The sequence below is a fragment of the Lepisma saccharinum genome, chromosome 17 (genome assembly GCF_977018435.1).
Source record: "Lepisma saccharinum chromosome 17, izLepSacc3.1, whole genome shotgun sequence".
NCBI classification, from domain to species: Eukaryota; Metazoa; Arthropoda; class Insecta; order Zygentoma; family Lepismatidae; genus Lepisma; species Lepisma saccharinum.
In genome coordinates this window covers 14,636,684-14,661,057 of record NC_139245.1, presented here as the reverse complement: position 1 = coordinate 14,661,057, position 24,374 = coordinate 14,636,684, and the positions used below count along the sequence as shown (strand labels likewise).

Here is a 24,374-nt window from a genome sequence, read left to right as displayed (position 1 = left end):
GTTTTGTGCTCTTTGACGTCACGTGTTGTATCAACCCTGTCCACCACCTCTGGCGCACGCAGGATATTTTTTTTCGGGAGGGGCTGGAATTTCAAAGGTGGGCTTTCTAAGGGGACATTATACACAATAAGATATTTCGTATATTTAGAATTTTGCACTCTCAAAAATTGCAGTGGGGGGTAATTTTAAAGAGTGGTTTGCATTTACCACTATGGTTTTCCCCAAGTTCTTCACTGCTTTTATTTGAAATTATTGATTTTTCTCAACTTCGGAGGGGACTGTAGCCCCATCAGTCCCCCCTTGCGTACGCCAGTGTCCACCACCACGCACCAAATCCGATGCATCATGGGGAGGAGTGGCGGTGCCTGGAATACAGAGGACTCGTACAGATATATATTTGTGTAAAAATACCACTTGTCTCTGCAATTAATGGTATTAAACTTTCTCTGTAGATACAAATTATTAAAAATTTCAATGCCACACTATACAAAGTTAATGAGTTACAGAACAGCCGCTGTGTTGACGAACACTAGTTTTCTTCTGCTAACAATTTTTTAGTTTGTGTTTTAAGTCCACTTATGCACAGTAAGGCTAATCGGGACTGGACCTGCAGTTTAAAGTGGGATCCGAACCACTATGTGCCTCCACTGGGTATCGAACTCGGTACCCCTTGATTACAAGGCGACGACACTGCACCATCGCGGAGACCTTCGGCTATCGGAATGCATTGTAACAATAAATCCCTGTCACAGCTACGAAGAATACAAACAATTGACCACCATTGTTGATAGGTTCCAGGATAATAAATCTTACTCAATAAGATTTTAGATGAAAATAGTGCACCCCTCACAAAAAGTTTGGAATGTTGTTACATTAGGCAATAGGTAATAGGCATGGTGACATAAGTCGGCGAAAAGACGAGAACGTTCATTCATTCATTCATTCATACTTTATTGGTTTTAGCTGTTATACCAGCTCTACACCAAGTGTCCTAAAAATATGTCTTATATGATACTGTTACATCAAATTACAAATTTTGAATATATATACAGTTTTCATATACATCGTATCATACAAAATCTAAAATTGATTATAAATACAATTGTTATATCAACGAGAACGTAACCAGACAGATACTATGTGTTGTCTAACATAACAATATTCCAAACTTGTTGTGTGTAGTGTATAATGCATTTGAATCATTTGAATAAACCTAAGAAGTAATTTTCTTTTCTTTTTTATTGCCATAGCATTCCGATTTCCTGTCATGTAACAATACATCGATTTAGACAAGGAAATGTGCATAAAGTGTCTTAATTGTTGCACACAGCCGCGAGGCAAAGCAAATGTTTATGTAAGGAAATTGCAGCAAGTACGAAGTATTCCTATTTAGTTACGTGGAAACAAGAAACCGGCTTTTAACTATGCCATGCCATTTTTACAGCTTTATCTATTTTCCCGATACTTTTTCCCTCGTAATTGTCAAACGGAAACCCAACCAGTTTACCGCTGTTGCAATAATCAAATCATTAAAGCAAAGACAGTTACGTAAAGTTCCAGGAATTCTATTCAGTCTGAAGCTGTTTCGTATACAAGCTAAAACTCGAGTGAAAAGGATGAAAAGTTTTCGAGCAATATGACAAATGGATCCTGTCTGAAATTAAGGGATTGTAGGTTCAATTCCGTAGTGCATATTTTAGCAACTTATATATCGTTACTGTCCTGGAAATATCAATATTGTAAGAAAAAGGGTAAATTTTGTTGACGGTGATCATAGTTACGTCATAGAAGTTGAACACATTTTTTGTTTTCTTTACAGAAAATTTGTTAATTTTTCCTGAAATTTTGAAATTTTTACCTATTTGATATACTCGATGCTCCTTTGTTGTTGAATTCCCATTGAAATGAGGACTTTCAAGTCTGGTTTTACATTAATAACGAAAATGCCGTTTCACTGTATAATTGTGAATATTGGAGTAATGAAATTGGCAGTATGTATGATGTAAATTTCTTCGACGCATATTACAAGAATTTTTCTGTTAAATTCATACTCAATAATGAACTGACGATAACACCAAGTAACCAATTACACAAGTTAGCAGTCAAACTAAGTTAGAAAAGGGAGATATAATAACTGGAGAGCAAGTTTATGAACAAGATAAATTTGTTACATGTATACTTATAAAATTCATACAAAATATTTGCGGTTTTGCACTCGTTTAATTTTGAGTAACTGCAGACATGTTTCATTGAAAAATTATACCAAAGTTTCAGCCTTATTCTAGTTTTTGATTATCTCGTTTTACTTTGGATAGATTTTTTTTTTACCAGAGTTTAAAGCTTAAATAATATATTGCTTATATAGTACATTAATATTGCCCAGTTTTTCAACCTGTAAAGATAGGAGTAGCTATAAAATCAAGACCATAAGAGTGGTGTATCCGAATTCATCTGAATGTTAAACTTTGCCTATTCTGTTATTAGTTATAGTGTAATATTAAACAAGGGTACCTTTGTTTTTCAAAACATTTGACGCTCTATCGCCGCCCTGACATATTGTTTTGTTTCAAACGTAAAGTTGTTGCAGTGGCGTTGAAATAATAATCTTGAATCAACTGTTCCTTAGAACATGTATCAAAGGCAAAGCTTTCAGTGTCTTCAACTATTTCTTCATGATTTCGGTTTCCATTAATTCACACAATCAGGCATTGCTGACCTCTTTTGTGACTCTGTGTGTGTGTGTGTGTGTGTGTTTTCATACTTTGTATTGTAGTGAAAGAGATAGAACGCTTAACCTTTGCATGGTAATTTTGAGGATTGAGTACATATTTCACTGGGTTCTAACGTACTTGTACTTGATTTTGTTCCATGTTGTGCATATGTAGAAGGTGGTGGATAATGCAAACAACTTCCTACTTGATCTTACATGTCTATCAAAATTAGATTTGTAGATGTATCTTTTCCATACTTCGTTATTGCATTTTAAAGTATACCAAACAATGTACAGAATTTGTAGTATTAACTTCGTAATTGTGTAATGCCTTTTTCCTTCTATATTAATCTTGAGTAGTGTATTTGTACCGCTGATCAAATTTTATAGGGTGTATGAGTATGATTTACGATTTTTAAGGTGGAGACTGAAAAACAATTTCTCTTATGCTTTTGGTTCCACTTAATTAGTTTGCTGTTTATGCATTCTAAAAGAAAATGCGTAGCTTACAAAAGTAGTATAGAATTCTCGGGAATAGACTAGTGTGTCTTGCACTGAAACAGGAAAGAAGGCCCATCTTGAACTTATCGACACGAGGCAAGTTACCATATTTCTATGGTGTTTAGCTTTCATTCGTATTTCGACATTACCCATTTCCTCTATATACATTCTGTTCAGGTGAAGCATGTACTGTGATGGGATTAGAATCGTAGAACTTTGGTTCACTGATCCTACAAGCTTAATGTCACAGGTTCGAAATCCTCTCATACAAGGAGAAGATAAAATTAGTTTTTCTAGAAATGAGAGAAGGCGTGTTTACTCAGAGTCATAGTACAGTGTGAATGGAAGATAGCTAGTGAATTTGGTCTAACTCAAATTACATGTATTATACACCCTGTATAATTTTATTCATGAACTCTGTAAATGTTTATACTACATCTTGCAGTATCTTATTGTATCATAGCGTAGCTGACTAGCTTATTTCAGCAGATCATAATCTTGTAAAAACTTTGCACTTGTAGAGTAGTGTAATCTAGAGCACAGAGTCTTTTAATTGTGTAAATTTGTGTATAGTACTATAACAATCACATTCTTGCTGACACTATTTATCATCTGGTGGTAGGATTTAAACACTTAACATGCTCCTAACTTGTAGTTGACTTTGCTTACAGATGAACGAATGTTATCCACATATCATGGAGTTTTGTGTGAAGCCATTGCGCGCCTTTCCTTCGCACTACAGATGTCGCTCAACAGTAAGTTAAAAATGAACAGTCTTTCTATGATCGCACGATGGCATATAAAGAGCACTGTTCTGACAGTATTGTTATTGCATTGTTGCAATGGCACTGTATACAAATCTTATACAAACAAAATATATGCAACACTTAACGTATAAACTCTCATAGCATGTAGAGGACGTCCAGGTGAAAAACTTTTCTTGTTACCACTTTAAACTTTAAGGATTAGTTTCGATGTTAAAAGCCCTCGGAAAACTAAATTTCCTAGCAGTGGCAGCGATTAGGGAGAGCAAGGGTAGTTGCCCCCCACACTTTTCGCCACTTCCCCCCCCCCGCACTATGCTAAACCTTATCTACAAAGGGAAATATACTGACTTTGCGCCCCAGTTTTGGCACCATGCCCCCCCTTCCCGGTTTTGGAACCCAATCGCCGCCACTGTGTATGCATGAAATCACAAGAAACAGGTTCATGGTTGCCACTGGCATTTATTTTTCCTGTTCGATAAAATGCTATGATAAAACGACAGCAACGACTCTACTGTGCAATTATGCATGTATCACTATACACGCACGTAAGCTTAAAAGACCAGGAGATTAGTAGCAAGGTATTCAAACTTCACGGGACTGTCGTCTAGTTTAGTAACGCAATGTGTCCATATCGTACTATTTTATTAGTAGTATTATTGGCTTTGTCAGAAAGAAAGAAATAACAGTAAACTCCGTACCAGCTAACTGTAGACCAGGCGAACGAGAACAAGGCGCTGCGCAAGTAGTGACGCGAGACGGCTCCACCAATGAACAGCGAGATAAAAGGGATTGTGTAATGGGCGACGGGAGTTACCCGATTTCCTCCTTCGCTATGCAGCGTTGCAAACTTTTGAAAAGTATAATACCGAACGCGCGTGGCAAACGGACCGTATTTTTGTCTCAAAGTCCGTCGATTGGTTTAAGAATTTCTTAGGGAAATGTTATGGATAAAACTGCAAGAGCAAATTTTGACAAGCCGTGCATTTAGCGTACGGACTAAGGTCTGGACCGTACGTTCGTACATGTACGGTCAGGACCGTACGGTTGGCAACGCTGCGCTTTCACCACTCGATTTTTCTCCTCCTCTTCTGCCGATATGCGCGGTCCTGCTCTACAGTTAGCTGGGACAGGGTATAGGAGTCTTCAACTCAATCATCTTAGCGCAAAATCATGTAGAGGCTAGTTGTCTTCTCATGATATAGAACAATCAGTAAAATATAAGTAAAAATGTAGTTAACAAAACCCAAGAGATTGAAGTAATATTAGTCAAGGAAATGAATTGGATCCTTATGGATCTTGCACACTTCCAATGCAAGAAATATCACTCTTGTTGATTTATACCTGGTCAAGGGAGAGAGGAATTTCTGCCATAGAATTGGTAGATCCTAATTTGCGTGTGGAACCATTTAAGATGTGGATAGCTGGATACATACTTTCAGATTTCTACCAAGTGGTCAGATATTTTTGAGATCATGGACATTTGATAGTATATCAGTCATGTATAACAGATATGACTTTTAATAGGTTGACCTTCCAGAAACTCGCTCCTTTGGATAGTCGCTGTAAGGGCATATGAGGTGGAGATGAGCTAGTGTCATATATATATCGAGATTTGATAAGTACTAGAAAGTTAACAAATTGTACTTAAGTAAGGTATGGATATTGACGACGACAGAACTGTTGGAACCATTTTTTCAATCTTCGGTGGCATTTTATTCAGATATGCTGATTTTTTTTATGTGATATCATGATGGATTCGAAGTTACCTTTTTCTTCCTCGTTTCTAAGACTGGTGTAGCAGAGCACCCTTTGGTTAATATTTAGAAATGAGTATATTAAAAGAATGAATGTCGCCTACAGAAACAAAATGGCTATAACCATGTTTTGTTATAGTGACAGCCTTATTCATTTCTTTTAGCAGCAGGTTAGAGCAGGAAATATCATCTTCTGTTTTCAAGGGCTATAACATCAAATAATTACTGCCTGCTAGCTTTCGAGCTGACTATATCCATGATATGATCTTTTACGAAACTGAAGTAAACCTGTAAACCTAGAGACAAATATACTTTCTCTTCTTTATATATTTAAAATCATGTCAGCCCCCCCCCCCCCTCCTCCGAAAATACACTTTAGTACGAACTTCAACAAGGAAAACTATTATCAATGTGTTTTCAAACTTTTAAAAGACATTATATCCTTGATGCCAATGACAGTTGCTGATTATATGATAACAGTCAAAACAAATATGTGTAGTCACAAGTTGTCCTAATTTTTACTCGTTTTTACACAGTACGATGTAAAATAAGATGAACACGTCATAAAAGTGGAAATAATCTCCTTTCCAGGAAAATAAAATAAATTTGTAACATGACGGATAATTTGTGTGCACATAATTTTGTGCTTGACTGTACTTCGATCCTTTCGACCTAATTAGTTATTCTTTGAATACTCGATTTTCTTCAGAATCCTATGAGAAAGTTCTTTTGTATGATTATCTTCAAGAGATTAGAAGAACATTCACTTATATTTTGCATTTAATTTTAGTTTTTATTTAGTGTAATATGTTATAATCTATAATTTGTATACCTTAAATTTATTTATCATTTTATATTTTGCTTTCTAACTCAAATTTATGTACACCCAACGGCGAAAGAAACAGTAGGCAAATTGTCCACCACCAGTTTCATTCTGTCTGTATTACACAATGTGATGACACTGAATTGAAATAATGACGTCAATAAGCAGAGAACAATGCCTGCTTCGACCCAACATAGTTTCATTCCTTAAAACAACACAGGATGTAGAATAAAAAGTAATGAAAATAGTAGTGGACAATTTGCGTACCATTATCTTTGCCGTTGACTGTACTTGCATATTATTTCAAACACCAACAGAACAGCAGCAGCAGAGCTTACTTGTAATGACGTATCGTGTATGCATGAATATATAATCATTATGTTTTAGGTATGAATATTACATATGCCGTTACTTAAGAAGGTTGTGTATGTATGTATGTCTTGTGCGTGCGTATTGCACACGTATGGGTTTGCTTCTTCGAAAGGCATGGGTCGAATACGAACTGAACCCGTAACATAACGTGAGCTTCTGAATACGGGACCGTAGTTGTGACAAGACATTTATATGATCCTTTGTAACTCCCGCGTTTAATGGCTCGTTCTTGTTCTACGAGAACGGTTTTCATGTATCTCACACTGCATTCATTTTTTCATGGAGAACAAAGAAATTGTATGTGGCCTAAGGTTCTCAAGCCAGGACGGTACGAAAAATGGCAAAGTATTCATTAAATGTTTCGAAATATTCCTCAATATGTGCTACAAATGTGTGCAAATAGAAAAAGTTTTATGAAATTATGCAATGCTAACATGTTTTTTGTTAATGGGCATCCTCAGGTTGTTTTAGGGATGAACGAGGATTGTTTTTTAAAAGATTATATCATCCTCCCCCTTAATACTGGTTGCAATTGAAATTATGACATGGCGATTGAAATAATGGCACCAACGACATTAGTTTCCAGTGACCCCTTCTTTCCTTCAGAGGCACCAACTTCACAAATATATTGGGAGGGGCAAGATTTCCAACAATATTTTTTTATATATATTATGTACATAATTCTTGAGGAATTTTGGGAGTGGGCAGAAAGTGCCTTGCCTCCCTAAAGTCGCAGCCATTGCTCATGATTGAATTCTATCGTACCATATAAGATTATCGGTTTTGGCACTAACGTTCGGATTCGATCCCCAGTGGGAACTCCAAATTTTTAATTGCTGACGCATCAACGGTAAGACAATTGTGGACTTACGGGAAGGAAGAATCCGGTCTTTAAAACCAAATAATAGCTGATTTGGAATGCACGGATTTCACATCACCCAATGAAAATTCGCTTGGTAGGCTTTGGTTCCTTAAATGACGGTTGAGTCATGGAGTTAGTGTATGTAAGTGTATGAGAATAGCAATGCAACTATTAAGAGAGCAAGGAATAAGTAATTGAAGTGAAAAGCAACGAACACACATGGGAACAGCACATGGTAAACTTGCGTAATTCGCATGGAATTCGAATTGGCCTAGGATTACTGTATTTTTCTGTAGTTGCGTTTTTCGTGATCATGCAGTAGCAATATGCACAACTGCACAATTTTCCAGTAAAGTAGAGAATTACAAAGTTTAGCGAATTATTTGCAAGAATTTGGTTTACCTTCCGCCTCAGTACCCGAACGATGGCTAATTTTCAAAATATTTTTTCTTGTTGCGAAGATATGCAAGTCTAGAAATGAAGCTTTGCATCTCATTAGCAACTGACAAGCAGCACACAACAGCATCTTATTTCTGTTCGCTGCACCGACAAAGCTTCAACATACATAAATATGACAAACGCTTAAGAAAACGTACATGACAAGTCTAAGTTCATTGACTAAAAAAAATGTGCTGGTGAAGTCGTAAAAATGACAATTATCTGATTGCACCTTTAATCATATTCTAAATTTATATATTTTTCTCTACGCAGAAAAACCTGAAAACATATAATAATTGCCGGTGTTTACTGTTCCACTTCAAGGTCCGCTACCTGCCTCTTGTTTTTATAGTTCCTGTTAATTTTTGCAGCATAAACGCTGTAGTGTTCCTTTGTTTATTGCATCGTAAAAAACTTACGGAAAGCCTACATCTGCTGTTTGTTTGAAATGGATGCAATTACTATGTATCCCATACTTTTGGTATCTCGCTCTACAAAAATAATTAAAACAATGACATCGATCGAACTTCTACTATATCCTCAACAATTTGCACTCTTGAAGAGGCCTGTCGGGTGGTGTTTGGTTGATTAATACTTCAGTTCCGCCCTTTGACTATCCTGGATTTGCTAGTAATCTACTTCAAACAGATGTATTTGGGTGATAGATGCACTCCAAGAGCACCTCCCCTTCCATTCCACTGAGGTTTCAGATTATACTTTTTTTTTAGTTGTTGCTAGGGCTTGCTGGTATGTATACAGGGTAGCATTTGTGGGGAATTGAGGGTGAATTCCTGGTTGCAAATTTTTATCTCTGATGCGGATACTATGTAGAGAAGTAGTGCACCTTAGAAGTATTGACGAGTTATACTTTTGTACAATTTCCTATCATACTTAAAATTGTATAGTATATTCGGTGCATTTTATTTCCACCACTTTCTCCATGGCATCAATTCAGTGCCAGAATTAATGCTGTTTGTAAGGTAATATTGTATGGTTTAATTGAGGCGTTGCTAATACGAAGGGCGAACTCAACAAACGTGCATTGTGAGGGAAATGTGTTTCAAGCTGTCAAGCACAGTGCGAACTCCACAAAAAAACTTTGGAAATCACTCATGAAACATTCCGATTTACTGTTACCAAATTTTTGTGGAGTTCGCACTGTGCCTGACAACTTGAAACGGATTTCCCTCACAATGCACGTTTGTTGAGTTCGCCCTTCGTATCAGCAACGCCTCAATTATAACCCTAGTTTTATTCCCGAGCCCTTCATGTAAGTGTAATTTTGGCCATTATTGAGTTTCTTAAGCAGAAAGGTTATTAGAAGCTATACTGTAGATAAATTGTTTTCGTGTTGTGTTTACCAATTTCAGAAGAGTTCACCGAGTCCAATGCAAATTGCATGACATGGCTACCACGCGAAAATTGAAGGATAGCTCTTTTTACTTTGGAACTCAATGACCAAAAATGTCACCATGTTTTATCCCCGAGCCCTTCAAATAATAATGATAAAATATCCCATTTCATGTCATCTGACTGAAAATGTATACATATTTTACGTTATTTTTCGAGTTGAATAACTGTCTTATATACGAGCCATTTCGGAAATTCTGAGTCAAGGGTTTATCAAGAATTTGCTATCTTAGGGGGAGGGGTGTATGGATGGTTTCAGGGGGGGATGAATTGGGTATGATATTACTTCTTTTTTGTTTGAAAAGTCTTCCTTTTTTAATTGGTAAATTCAGCACCAAAATTATCCGAAATCGAGGTTTGTGAAAACCTTTAGGGGGAGTTTCATGAAATTTGGGTGGTTGTTGGGAATGTGGGAAGAAATCACTGTTTTGGGGTATGGCTCAAGTACACGCATACCTGCTGATGCTTCTGTAAATTGCACCGGAATTTTCCTTCGCTTGAAATTGTTCAAGTTTTCCACCGTGTGCATGGAAGCAGCATTGTTGGTTGGTCCAAAGCACGGGCGATCCGGATGGTCTTGGGACGATCTGTTGGAGGGACTTGCTTCACTTTCTAAGCAGTGCGAGTTCCTCCGCTCGGTCAGTGATGAGGTCGACAATGGCCACAGGGAATTCGGTTGCGTGCTGCGTTTTCGTTGCGTGGCTTGGCACTCACGTAGAAAATAAAAGAAATAAAAAAAGCACATTCCTTCTCGTTTCTCATGTTGCTGTTTACCGTTGCCAACTCCCATGACCGAAGTGGATCCAAGACGAGGCGTCACGTCCAGAAAAAAAGGTCTTCGTCCAAGTTGAATGCCAAGCGAGAGGAGACAGCGGAACCAAGGGTTGTTTGGAATAGGTGTGGGATCTTTTTTTCTTCTCCTTTTTGGGCCAATGTATCTACCGGCAGCAATGGCGGATTGACAACCTTCTTTCGGGGAAGCAGACAACCTTTTTTACTGCAACTGCCACCCACTGTGTTCATTGTAGTATACTGTTTGTTTTGCACAATTCGAAAGGTAAACGATTGCTTAATTTTGGACTCCAAAGAGAATCGATTAGAACCATTGTTGTGCTAATTGGCATCTTGGTGGTGGTAGGGGAAGCTTAACCTTTCCGTGACCAGCTAAGCAAGCAAGAATGATACAGGCAAGGAAATAAATAATGTATGTAATTTGTATATTGATATTGAAGTTCGCTTCATGCACAGATAGGTTAATCGGGATTACACCTGGTTTTAAGTGGAACCCGAACCATTAGGTTCCAGGGATTGAACCCTTGACTACAAGTCAATAACTGAAACCATCACGCTCTCTGGGAGGTCATTGTTCTTTGAAGGGTGTACTTCGTTTCTATCGGATAGTCTAGTACAATCGGCGGCAAAGATAATAGGAGAACAATCCATCACTACTTTCGTTCTTATTGATTTTCAATGGGATCGTTGAAGGCCCCGTGACTGTACGTGCCATAACTCAACTTAAAATACATGCAACAATTTGAGATTTAGGCATATCAAATCTCTTTTAGGTATTTGTTTCATAACCATTGTTAGTTGCACCTGAAATGGATATTCTCTCGCCCCTGGTGGTGGTCGAACTAACTCATAGGCGATTACGGCTAGTATATTTTCAAGTTCTGAACGTGTTTACTTTCGATGATGTATTTGGTGTCCAATTTCACTTTGTAGACATTTGTTTTGAGGATAGATGACACTCTTGCCGGTTCACAGTCTGGGGTGTTGTAATTCCACTATTTCTGAGCTAACTAGAAAAATAAGAATTTGTTATAGTTCGAGAATGACTTTACACTTTTACTCACGACTAGGAATAATCGCATGGGGATCGAATCCGTAGGGGTTCTATCTCAAGACAACCAATATGCCATTAGGAATACCCTACGTTCTATTTATAGGGGTGACTCTTTCAGAAGACATCGAAATGTCAATCTCTCTTCCCACGTAGTACACACTGCACTACATTTTGCAGACTACACTCCGACGTCTCCACCAATGAACACGTGAGAGGAACGGGATTGCGTGGAGGGGGAAGCGAACTCTGTTACCAGTCTTCCCAGCAGTACGTACTGCTTCGCTCAGCCCATTCGATTTCCCCTCTTCTCTGCCGCTATGCGCGGCCTTGCTCCAGAGAGTTAAATTGGATTCTTCATAATGGGCAACCAACTAATGTGGTTAATCCACTTTCAAACACGTTCCTCCTATCACCTCGATTCGCCCTAAACAATGAAAAAGAAGCGGGAATCTATAGAAACTCACTCGTAAAATTATTTCTCTTAATGTTAAAGTCGTAAAGCATGAAGACACGAGATCGAATCTTTTTGGCGGCGGAGCGGTGGCTCTTAAATGGTGGAATCGTAATAATTACACACGTCAGTAACTCACACTTTCCTTTCTCCTACGGCACTGCATAGCATCACATGCGTTTAGCAGGAATCAACCGTAGACATTTCAAATTAATGAAATGTACTTTCCAACATTTCCTTAAACGGTTATAAATGTATCGTTTCACCTTGACAAGCAGATTGCATGTGGAGATTGCGTATGATGCACTGAGATTATGACGCTCCATTGCGTTAAGCAAGCGTTCGGTTTCCGTTCGAGTCGACGGCCATAAGTTTCCGCTCCCTTCACTTCTTCGAACAATACTATCCTACACTATAAGTTGTGTTCGTACTGTATGGATATTGTGTACGAATTGGAGGGGATAATATTGTGATCTTGAAAAATAATAGCCCCGTGGCCCAGTAGCCTCAGCAGAGGTGAATGATCATCCAGCCAGTTACAGGGAAACGTGTGGTCAGCTCGACGAACCCCGTCGTTGGTGTTGGTTTCCGTGACCGGGTTACAACTCATTCGTAACTTCCCAATTTCCTCACGATGGTGGGTGGCTACCTGTCCCATACACAGGCCGAAATCTCAGGAGAAAAGTTCTTTCGCTTCCCCCAGAAGACACGAACCAGTGCGCGTCCCGTATCCCGATCCCAAAGCCTATTGCCATAGACAGCACGGTAATGGAGCGGGACCTTGAAAATGTATTATGCAGTATTTTCGGTGAGGGGGAGAGGTATTTTAGAAGGGGTAAAACATATGAAAATCAATCTACATCAGTGTATTCTTATTACAAATCGACAGGCAATGCCTTTTGCGTGACACTCAATTCTAACATTCAAAATGTAGGGAAGTAAACATGAACGATGAAGAACGCCATTAAAAGGAGTTTGATTTTTTTGTTTTTTTTAAGTCCAACTTAAACACAGATAGGTTAAACGGGACTGGACCTACAGTTTAAAGTGGGATCATCCGAATCATTATGGAGCTCCAACGAGTATCGACCCGGTACCCCTTTAGGAAGTTTTAGTAGACTTTTTGCAAGAGGCAAGACCCACGACTGTTGAACCAGAACTGAAAATATATTGGTATTACAGATGTGTTTGTGTGGCGTCTCCTTTCTATTCATTATAAATATGGCAATTTTATACATATGGACATAACCACGTTAGACTTATTGTGGTTTTAATGGAAACTCTAATTGGATTTTCTACCTCTTTGGCATATAAAATGAAACACAAAATACTTAAAAGAAACATTATTTGTATATTCAAACGATTCCACAGTATATACTTTTTGGGATTACTATACCTTATCCACCTCCCCTTCTGAAGTTCGTGTTTTCCATTAATTCAGACGAATAAATATATATTTGTAAAATAAGTTAAAGCCTTTAATCATGATGCTTACCAACAGATTTATGCCCGTTACAAAGGGCTGGATGGTAATAAAGGAAGGTGTATAATTAGGGAAGCTACATGTACCACAGACTACAGGAACCCCAAATTATACTTTGCCCCGGGCCCTCAGAATGCTCTCGCGGCCCTGCCCATAACTTGGCCTACAAATTAACTCAGGGAAGGGGGCGCTCACAAAGAAGTTAGCCCCAGTCCTCTATAGGCCCCTAAATCCGCCGGGTCTGATCCTAGTTCGAATCTGTGTAAAGTATGAATGTTCCGTTGCATTTATTTCTTTATTGATTTATTGTTCTTCGTCAGTGTTGCCACGATCCAAGAGATGTAGAAAAGCAATCTAAAACAACGTAAACCAGAAGTAGAAACATTCAGTATGTCCGGGATAGGCTAGTTGTTTTAATAGACCCCTGCAGGAATTCCTAATCCCCAATTTTCTTTGTAGAGTCGAATTACTTTCGGAACATCTCCAGAGGACTTCGCGAGTCTTGTCTAGCGAGCCTAGTGGGCGTGTAGAACCTGAGAAAGGGGCTTAGCGATAGGTTCTGGGTTGAGATGACGTCAGCGGCTCGCTTGGTTAATTGGCTGCTTCGAGAGTTGTGACTCGTTCCGAAGCTTCAAATGCATAAATGCCAAAGATGTTACGGAAATAATCTTCCTCTAATAAAGGGACAAGTACAGCAAGTGGCACCTCGTTACGGAAATAATCTTCCTCTAATAAAGGGGCCCGACCCTGTGGCCGAGTGGTTAGCACATCGCGCTGCGACGCCAAGGGTCCCGGGTTCGAATCCCGGTCGGGCTTGGTTGTTTGTGAATGTCCATTCATCAATTTCATCATTTCATCACTCATCCCCATCTTCGCAAATTAGCCAAGAGGCACAAAACGCGAAGTAAAATAAACTAAATCAAATCAAATCAAAATCTAATAAAGGGACAAGTAAAGCAAGTGGCACCTCGTCAATTTATGCGATTTAATACGTATATGCAACAAAAATCGTATTAATTGGCCATTCCGAAGGATTTTTCAGACAGTTCGAACACCTGCAGACAGTTTACCAACACAACAAACAGTTTGTTGGCCAGCATTATTTACATAAACAACATTTCCCCATATTACGAATGTGCATTCGACCCAGTTTAAATTTTCGAAGCTATAAATTCACACGGGCGTATGAGGCAATATGCATATGGAGTAACGCACTAATGCGACAGCAAGAACGAATTAAGTAAAGACATTTACGAGGCAAGAGCGGCGGGGGAAATATTTCGCAGACAAAAAGGTAAACGCATGTGTGTCAGGAACTCATGTATAACTAATAAGATAAACACACATGCCTCTGCGGTAAGTGTGTCGGGCTGACTTTGCCTAGTTCCCCACTCTCGCAGCCTTTTACTCGTTGCCGTCTTGAAATGCGGCGCCCACACCACGTGGCCATGACTATCGGCGCTTGGTTGTTGCACGGCGAGAATACAATGAAAAGAAGTTTGTCTGCATATCAAATGGCCCATTTGAAACTTCTCTTTTATTTTTACTTCGCTTTTGTTCCGAGTTTGCTAATCGCGACGATGACATTCCCAAATAGTGAAGGGGCACTGGAACCTTGATTTATTTATTTTTATTTAGCGTCGCTTTTTGCCACTTTTGTCTAATAGCGACGATGAAAATGAGTGATTATATGATGAAATTGATGGACACTGCAAAGAAAATTAATACCCAGACCGGGATTCGAACCCCCGACGTCGTGGCGCGCTGTGCTAACCACTCCACCATTAAGATCGGCTAGGATTCGAACCTGGGGCCCCTCGCTATAGTTACATCATGAGTCGACCTCTCTCAACACCTTGGCCCCCGAGGAAGTATTCGGTTTTATATTGTAGTGTAATAATAGACTAAAAATTACGCGCGCGCGCACACACACACACATACATAGGGAGATGTGCTGATATCATGGTATCAAAAGAAAAACCATCAAGGTGTAGCGCTTGTCATTATGATGCATCTAGGCAAAGATATTAATGAATATTAATCAAGGTAATCATTAATTTCATAGGGGGTCGTAATCGAACATTTTTTTGCCATCCGGGACTTCCTTCATGGAGAACATTTATGTCAGTGAGTGGTGGGATTGGGGTGATCGATATTAACTTATGCTTGTCTTACGGCCACTATTAACCAACACTTTGCTGGTTACATTCTAAAACGCTATGACGTCAGGGGTCCCTGGCTCGAATGTTGGCCTGGGAAATGATGTTCTTTGTCAGTGTTCCTTCATCAATTTCATCATATCATCACTCATTCTCATCATCACGGATAGCCAAAAGTGGCAGAAAAGCGACAGAAAATAACAAAAATTAAAAAAAAATCCAAATTGAATTGCCAACTTTGCCCCCTGTCAGTGTTGGAATTGGGAGCAGTCGAAAGTTGAGGGATAAGAATTTTATAGTAGTGTAGCAACTGAATGATCGTGTGAAATGGAATATGATCGGTACTCTTATTCAGCATTCAAAGGAAATCATATATATTTGGGCCTAAAAGGGATGAGGAGACAGGTGAGTGGAGAAGGTCACATAATTTAGAAGTACATAATTTGTATTCGTCCAGATATTATTAGAATCATTAAATCAAGAAGACTTAGGTGGGCAGGCCGTGGCACGAATGGGGAGGAAAGAAGAGTTTACAGGATTCTTGTTGGGAAACCTGAGGTAAGAGACCAGTAGGAAGACCAAGACGAAGATGGAGGGATAATGTTGCGATGGACGTAAAGGAAATTGGTAGGGATGGAAAAGAGTATATAGATCTTGCTCAGGATAGGGACAGATGGAAGGCCTGTGTTGCTGCAGTCATGAACCTTTGGGTTGAAGAAGGCTAGAGAGTTAGTGAGTTAGTTATATATATAGAGTACTGTAGAGTACGAATCAATTGCCTTATATTTAGATTTTTCCAATACAAATTACCACTTCCTTAAGAAATTTTCCTTGCATTGCTTTTTCTGCAGCTTTGGGAGAATCTATTTGTAATTCTGCCTTGAAGTTTAGAGAAATTTACCCACGAACGTTTTCATTGCCATTCTGATAACGGTATCAGTGGAGACGAAAGGCCGATTATGAGAGAGTGAGCTAAGACAGTTGTAAACATACATTCTTCACTCTCATCGACACAACATTAAGTGCAACTTACTTCTAAAGAAAGAAAGTGTAACAGCATGTTTGTAACTACGTAACTATAGATAGATATAACTCCACGATTTTTCCCATAAAGCATATTTCCTAAACCTATTAGGGGTGCAAGGAGAGGTCTTAAAAAAATGTTTACAGTAACAAAAGTAACCATTGTTTATAGATTTGGGGATGAGGAATTCTAAAATGGGTTTTAACATTTATTGATTGGCTCTTCTTTTTAAGTTAAGCAAGAAAATGCATCTCGACCTCTCCAAGAATTGTTGTACTATTGGGAGGGGGGGATAATTTTCGCAATCGAGAAATACTCACATTTTTTATTTTACGTAACCTCCAAGATTGGACCTCCATAAAAGAAATCCTCGCTATGTCCCTGTGTTTCGCATCTTTGCTGTCAACACAAATTTTGACCACGTAGTAAGTTGCAATATTTGACAGCGAACCAGTGGCACAATGGACAGAGTACAGAGAATCCAAGCAATGGATGAAAGCCTTTTGATAGCATAAAGGTAAACGACGACAACGTTAGCGAGGGCATGGACATTGGTGAAATGTCATATTTTTTTCGGAATTTTGAAGAAGCAGCTAGAGATAGCACTTCCTTTCCATTCGATCGAACCCGAAAACATGCTGACATATTTGGCCTCTGTTGGTCAGTTCTTACTTTTTAATGAATTCTTATACTGATTGAGGTTTCGTAACTGCATTCTGTTTCTTCATGTGCATTTTAGTCATATTTTCGTTCTAGTATTTGGGCTCAAGTTCAAAGAGAGAATCATGTTTGAGCGATGGGCCAAGCCAGGTGATAACTTTCAAGTCAAAGTAAAAAGTATAGTAGCTTTTATTTTTACCTTATCTCAGTAGTTTTAACCACCAGATATTCGGATGTGCCTTTTCTAAAATTCAAGCGTGCATTCTGAAGACATAATTGTATAAACTAAATTAAACAAAACTCCATTTTACAGCAGCCTTCTGAAGGCCAGTACCTGTCCAAGTGGCTTTTTTTTTTCATTTGGTGACGCGTGGTCAGAGCATCGACTCCCATCGTCACTGTTTTCGGTCTTTCAGAACCCCAATTGTCCACACGATGTTGAGTCAACACCGAAATTTTGGGATCACCCCCGGGAATCGAACCCAGAACCGCTCGCACGAACGGCAAGAGCGCTAGCCATTCGGCTACATTGGAAGCCTTTATACAGTAATTTGGCAGTCTTTCAAAAACACGTTGTCATTTTCTTATAATTTTAAGGCGTTTTCCCCCAGATTCTTAAGGTGATCGACACCTGAGCTCTTGTGATAACGTACTGTGTATATTGATTTGTAGGATATTGCGTATTGAAGGCTAAAGCTGATTCAGACGGGTTTCTTAAATCTCCGAAGCGTTAAAACCAGCTTTTGAGCACTTGCTGGGTTTCAATCTGCTCTTCCCTGGAAGTTGAGGTGCTTCATTGTTTACACGAAAAAGAGGAAGGGAAAAGGATTAGGTCTCTCTGGAGATAAAAACTCCAAGTTGGCAATACTGGCAATAAACAGGTTCTTTTAAAAATTGCGAGAATCTATCTCTCGTACGTTGAGCATGTGTGTGTGTGTGTGTGTGTGTGGTTCTCCTCCCAGTCAGGAAAAATGCCACGTTCATCGGTAACGCAGAAGGAAGATGTCTTGTGGTATGTTTATTTTGTAAAAATTCTCTCCAGGAAACCAACATTTCCCCCTTTTCGATAAAAATTCCCTTAATATGTAGAACTTTAGTATATCGTCATAGAAATTCATATGCTTTAAACATAATATATTTAATTGTATTTGGAGCATTTGGTTTGATAGTGTATTTAAGTCTATTACTCTGTCTACATATTGCATATAGGGCCTATGTACCACATTTTTTGCTTGAATTTTACAATGGATTTGTGACGACAGCCGGTATTTCCACCCCTCTAGTCCCTTATCAACTGGGGACTTGGTTATGAAAATATCTTGAAATCATCAGGTGCTCCCCTTCCTTCTGCAATGGCCATTCCACCAGGAGCCCTAGATAACATCAAATGTGCTGTAATTGTACAAGTAGTTATCACAATTCATAACATGCTTTTGAAAAAATTGTCGCGATGAGGTATAATCCTTAGCTACTTTTTATTTGTATTGGGGAAAAAATTTACACTACACGTGCCCCCCCCCCTCAACTTTGGGCTATATTATGTTAAAAGTTTCTTAATTAGCCGTGAATTGAGAATTTTCGTATCCAAAACGATGGAATTCCTCAGAGTGTGGGGGTGAAATTCCTCAGAGTGTGGGGGTGAAATTCCTCAGAGTGTGGGGGTGAAATTCCTCAGAGTGTGGGGGTGAAATTCCTCAGAGTGTGGGGGTGAAATTCCTCAGAGTGTAGGGGTGAAATTCCTCTGGGTCTGTGGGGGTGAAATTCCTCTGGGTCTGTGGGGTGAAATTCCTCTGGGTCTGTGGGGTGAAATTCCTCTGGGTCTGTGGGGTGAAATTCCTCAGGGTGTGTGGAGGCGAAATTCCGCAGGGTGTGTGGGGGTGACATTCCTCACAGTGTGGTTGAAAATCCTCATTGGTGAAATTCCTTAACTGGGTATTTTTTAACACCGAGGGATTTTTTGTCGAGAGAAATTTCCCTCGGCCCACCATCTGCTGGAAAGTCCTCCTGCTTGCCAGTACGACTCCATCGCGAGCGGCGAACGGCTTGTCATGGTAAAAGTGTGTCCCACATAACGGCCGCGTGTGTTGTGAGAGTCAGTGTGGTAGTGGCATGAAATGGGTGCGCACGTGGTACTGGCGGCTGGCGTTCGCCGTGCTGGTGGCCGCGTCGCATGGAGGTGACTGCACCGCCATGTCTCTGGCGGTGGAGCTGATCGTCGCGGCGGCGGTGGTCGCTCTGCTGCTGCTGCTGGACTGGTTCCGGGAGAGGAAGGCGTCGGCGTCTTCCTCTCTTCCCTGTCGGTCTCTGCTGGTTCTAAAGGTGCGTCGTTTCTCCGCAGATAAACCTGTTCCCGAGGAGGACTCCCCGACGGTTGCCCACACCGCCCTCAAGCAGCTTGTCCAGGAGGTTCTCCACGAGGCCATGGGACTCCCCTCTATACAGGTAAGTCCTTACTCTACTATTTTCTTTGGTCTGTTAGTTTGTTCCACTATAGCATTCCACACAAAGCAAGAGTAGAAATACACATGCAAGAAATGCTATAGGCATTTTATTCATTATTATTATTATTAATATAACGAATATCTTGAACATCCCCTACGGCATGAATTACTGCACCAGCACATACAATTGATTGATTTGGTGTTTTATGTCCACTTTATGCACAGTAAGGCTAATCGGGACTGGACCTACAGTTTAAAGTGGGATCCAAACCACTATGTGTCTCCAACGGGTATCGAACCCAGGACCCCTTGATTACAAGGCGACGACGCTACCACTGCGACACTGCGACATCGGGGAGGCCCACCAGCACATAAAAATAATAAAGACTTAAATATAGCATGAAAAATGATAGCTCCTTAAGTCCACATTATTAATCCTAATTGTTAGCCCTAACCCCAGCGCATTAATCCAGATAACAACAATAATACCCTTCCAAATATAGTAAATAGCCTATAATTATTATTTGATTTGATTTTTGTTGGGAGTGTAAGGAGCGACTCGTCCCAAGGACACAACATATCAACCTTGCTTCCATCCTGGACGGCTGTTAGCAGGCTAACGAGGCTCTGGCATATGGACTAACAGCCAATACAATTCTCTGTTGGGTTTGGGACTCGTGTTGTTTCGTCCATATATGTTTGTGATTGTCCCTTCATCCATATCTTCTCACCATTCGTGCCCATCGTTTCGATTAGCCAAAGTGGCGAAAAGCGAGGAAAAACAATCAAATCAATCAATCAATCAATCTAATGATGGGGTAACATATGTGGAGATCACTATGGATATTTGTAGCCAAGCCCGTCGGAATTTTTAAATGAGAGCCAAAGATATATTAAAAAAAAAAGTGTGCTGCCACAAAACAAACACTGCTTGAATTTGAAATTCTGGCATTCCCATGACGAGCCTGTAGCAATCTTTCACTTAAGGCTCGACTGGACCTTTTGGCCTGCGAATGGGCGATTTTTTTAAAATTTTCCTCTCCATTCGAAAAACGTCTTGGATATTTCAAAATATGAAAAATTACATACGCTTAGAATTGTTTCTAGAGCATTGACGTGAATTTTCGTGTAGTTTTCTTTCACTGTTGTCTAGATATTGTCAATTATTACGACCATAGACGATTACGTAAGTCTATTAAACTATTGATAATATCTAGACAACAGTGAAAGAAAACTACACGAAAATTCACGTCAATGCTCTAGAAGCAATTCTAAGCGTATGTAATTTTTCATATTTTGAAATATCCAAGAGGTTTTTCGAAAGGAGAGGAAAACTTTAAAAAATTCGCCCATTCGCATGCCAAAGTCCAGCCGAGCCTTAATCAGCCCCCTACAGTAAGTAATACAAGGCACTATAATTGAAATAAAATTAGTTGCATGTCTGAAACACCTAATTTTAGACTAACATTCATTTTCCAGGACACAGTGGCTCCTCTTTGTTACCCCTTTCGTACTTCCATGGTTACAACTGTTAAAAAGGCTAATATTTATGCCGCTCTGCGAAGGGATCAAACTCTTATGCTTCGTGAATGCTATATAATAAATCATTATTTGACAGTACCTGAATACATAAAAATAAGCGTGTAAAAATAATATTGCAAATTTTGCTACAAGTTGCCATTGCACCAATAAAGTTGCTTTTGGAAACCAACAGAAGACCAAGAAATATCCAACATGCATTAATTAAAATTAGTAATTTTGTATGTTTTGAGAGTGTGCCAAGATTTCTGTAATACAGATAGGCCTAAGGCCCGTTCTCGTCTGGGTCCGCCCCGAAATACATAGTATAAACAATATATACGACGCCTTGTTTTGACATGAACTATTACCCTGAATATATACAACCATGCAGCACAGGTTCACGATTTATCTATTTTGTTTGTTTATTTAAGTCCACTTTAGGCGCGCGTGGTCTAATCAAGACTGGACTTACAGTTTAAAGTGGATTCTGGATCACTACGTGCTGGTATATCTTGATTACAAGGCGGCATCATTACCATTACGTCATCGGGGACTATAAATAGTATGGTTGGAGAAGTCGCATAGTAATTCTTGTCTCGATTTTTACAAGGACGTCTCAGTACCATCCCTAGCATAAATATTTGCGTTTGGAATTCGACGTATAACTACAAGCTAAATAGAGATTAGCTTCTTTCCGCTTTGGAAAGAAACGACCATGTAGAATGGTTCAATATGGCTGAAAGGGCTTCGAAGAGGCAACAGGTAGAAATCAGTAGTAGTTTTATTTCGAGTGTGTGTCTTTATTATGTACCGTTTCAATGTGAAGATTATTTTTACGTGCATTCAGGTTTTGCATTACTTGTAGATTGCGCTCGCGAATTGTAAAATTTTAATGTCTTCACAAATCAACACAAATGTTTTTGTTTTCATACGCTGTAAGTACGTATGTTCCTCTCACAGCCGGTAACCCTGTAGTCAAAATAAACAACTCAAAAATATTCTCAGTTGACCGACGCTCGTGTATTCTTTGCAAATCTTCAAACTATTCAATAATATATATGTTTTATTTTAAGTAATTTCGGTCATGTTCGTTATGACTGACTGACAGAATGCGTAGTGTTAGCTGTATTCATCACTAAATAAATACTCAAGAATGCTACGACATTTGATGATACAATAACTTTTCGGTACTAAAAACTCAATAACATTTTAGATTTCAGTTTACATTTTCGATGATAATTTATTACGAGAGGTCTGTTAATTTTGTTTTTATTTTATTTTTATGGTGAAATTTCCTTATTACGCTTTGGCAGGATGGCTCAGTATAAGAGCCCTACTGATTTTGGAGGGGCCTTGGCCCACTTCGTCTACCCCCCCCCCCCCCCCGCTTGGCGCCACCCCTGGCTAAAGGACACTATTTTTACCAGCATAAGAGCATGGTTTCAGAATATTAGCTTGTACGTCGATTTCTGTTTGAGAAGTTGTATAGTTCGAATCTTAATATACCAAAACAAATGTTCATATATGTATATTTTCTCGAATCCCTGAAACGACTTTCATGCTATCGGTGACTGGTAAAACTACCAAAATGACGTAATGTTTTGACATGTTACGTAACAAGCAGCTTATCTTCGCACGGAAAGAAAGAAGTAAATTACGATAAACGGTAACACGTCTTTTTTCGTGAACCTTCAAACAGGATTTTAGATAATTTCCATTCCATTATTAGCTAGCATTTGCGTTTTCTAATTTCTATTCTTATCAGCACACACGAAGTGTGTTGTGGTGTTTGCAGAAATGTTACGTAAACACATGCACTTTTTGTAATCTTACGTAACAAGTGCACTTTAACATGTATTACGAAAACAATAGAAGTGACTCCTGCAGCAATGTCGTGTCTGAAAAATTCGTGTAAGTCTTAAAGGTTTCTAAGTAATTAAAGTAATCGTGTTAAACTTTGAAATTATTGAAAGCTGCTCAAATTGGGAGCAACATATTTGTAAGAAATTCTACTTCATTAAATTATATGGTGTAAATAACACAAAGTATGTATTTTAAATTGATCGAAAGCTTTGAAAACAATAACTCCTTTGGTGTTACGGGATTGCATTTGTAATTTGAATTTGTGTTTTGTAACACCATTGGCATTGAGCTAACACCGTGTGGCATGACTACGAGAGTTGCACTCAAATTGCTGTTGTCTTGAAATTGCCACCAGTTTTGTGTTACTTAAGAGATATAGGCATGTTCTTCTGGTGTAGTCTTCTCTCAAATTGCTACAGCAGGACCGTCCAAAGTACGGCCCGCGGGACACATGCCTTAGCACTGCTAAAAACTATAATTTTATTTTGAGAAATTCGTGTAAGTATAATGCAATGTGACCCCCTATAGATCGCTCAAGCAGTAGCTTGGCCTTTTATACAAAAAAGTTTCAATGCCCTTGGGCAGCGGCTTTGCATTTATTAAGATCTACTTGGTGCAATAATTTCTCATTCATATTATTGTAACAATAGTTGTAAGCATATAATGCCGAAAAAGTAACGCGTTAAAGACGCGAGAGTCGAAAATGTAGCGCGTTAAAGACGCGAGAGTCGAAAATGTAACGCGTTACAGACACGAGAGTCGAAAATGTAACGCGTTACAGACACGAGAGTCGAAAATGTAACGCGTTACAGACGCGAGAGTCGAAAATGTAACACGTTACAGACGCGAGAGTCGAAAATGTAACACGTTACAGACGCGAGAGTCGAAAATGTAACACGTTACAGACGCGAGAGTCGAAAATGTAACACGTTACAGGCGCGAGAGTCGAAAATGTAACACGTTACAGGCGCGAGAGTCGAAAATGTAACACGTTACAGGCGCGAGAGTCGAAAATGTAACACGTTACAGACGCGAGAGTCGCAAATGTAACGCGTTACGGACGTAAGCGCCGAAATAGTAACGCGTTACTGACGTAAGCGACGAGAAAGTAACGCGTTACTGACGTAAGCGCCGAAAAAGTAACGCGTTACGGACGTAAGTGACGAAAAAGTAACGCGATACTGACGCAGGTGCGGAAAAAGTAACGCGAAACGTGCATTACTTCTCAACTCCGATCGCTTTAAATGAAATTTTCGAACCCGCAGCATTCTTGCGAAGGTCACATACCA

At 39.3% G+C, this 24,374-nt stretch overlaps 1 protein-coding gene across 10 annotated transcripts in view; it reads left to right on the top strand.

Annotated features, from left to right (window-relative positions):
* LOC146001539 (uncharacterized) overlaps positions 1-24,374 on the top strand; it is a 480,502-nt gene that overhangs the window by 361,647 nt on the left and 94,481 nt on the right. For 9 of the 10 annotated variants that reach the window (XM_083138983.1, XM_083138981.1, XM_083138984.1 and 6 more), the window contains 2 exons: positions 3,883-3,966; positions 19,599-19,702. In XM_083138983.1, the coding sequence (XP_082995109.1) occupies positions 3,883-3,966; positions 19,599-19,702 (188 nt within the window). The remainder of the gene's footprint in view (positions 1-3,882; positions 3,967-19,598; positions 19,703-24,374) is intronic. The other variant, XM_083138985.1, reaches the window with a different exon arrangement.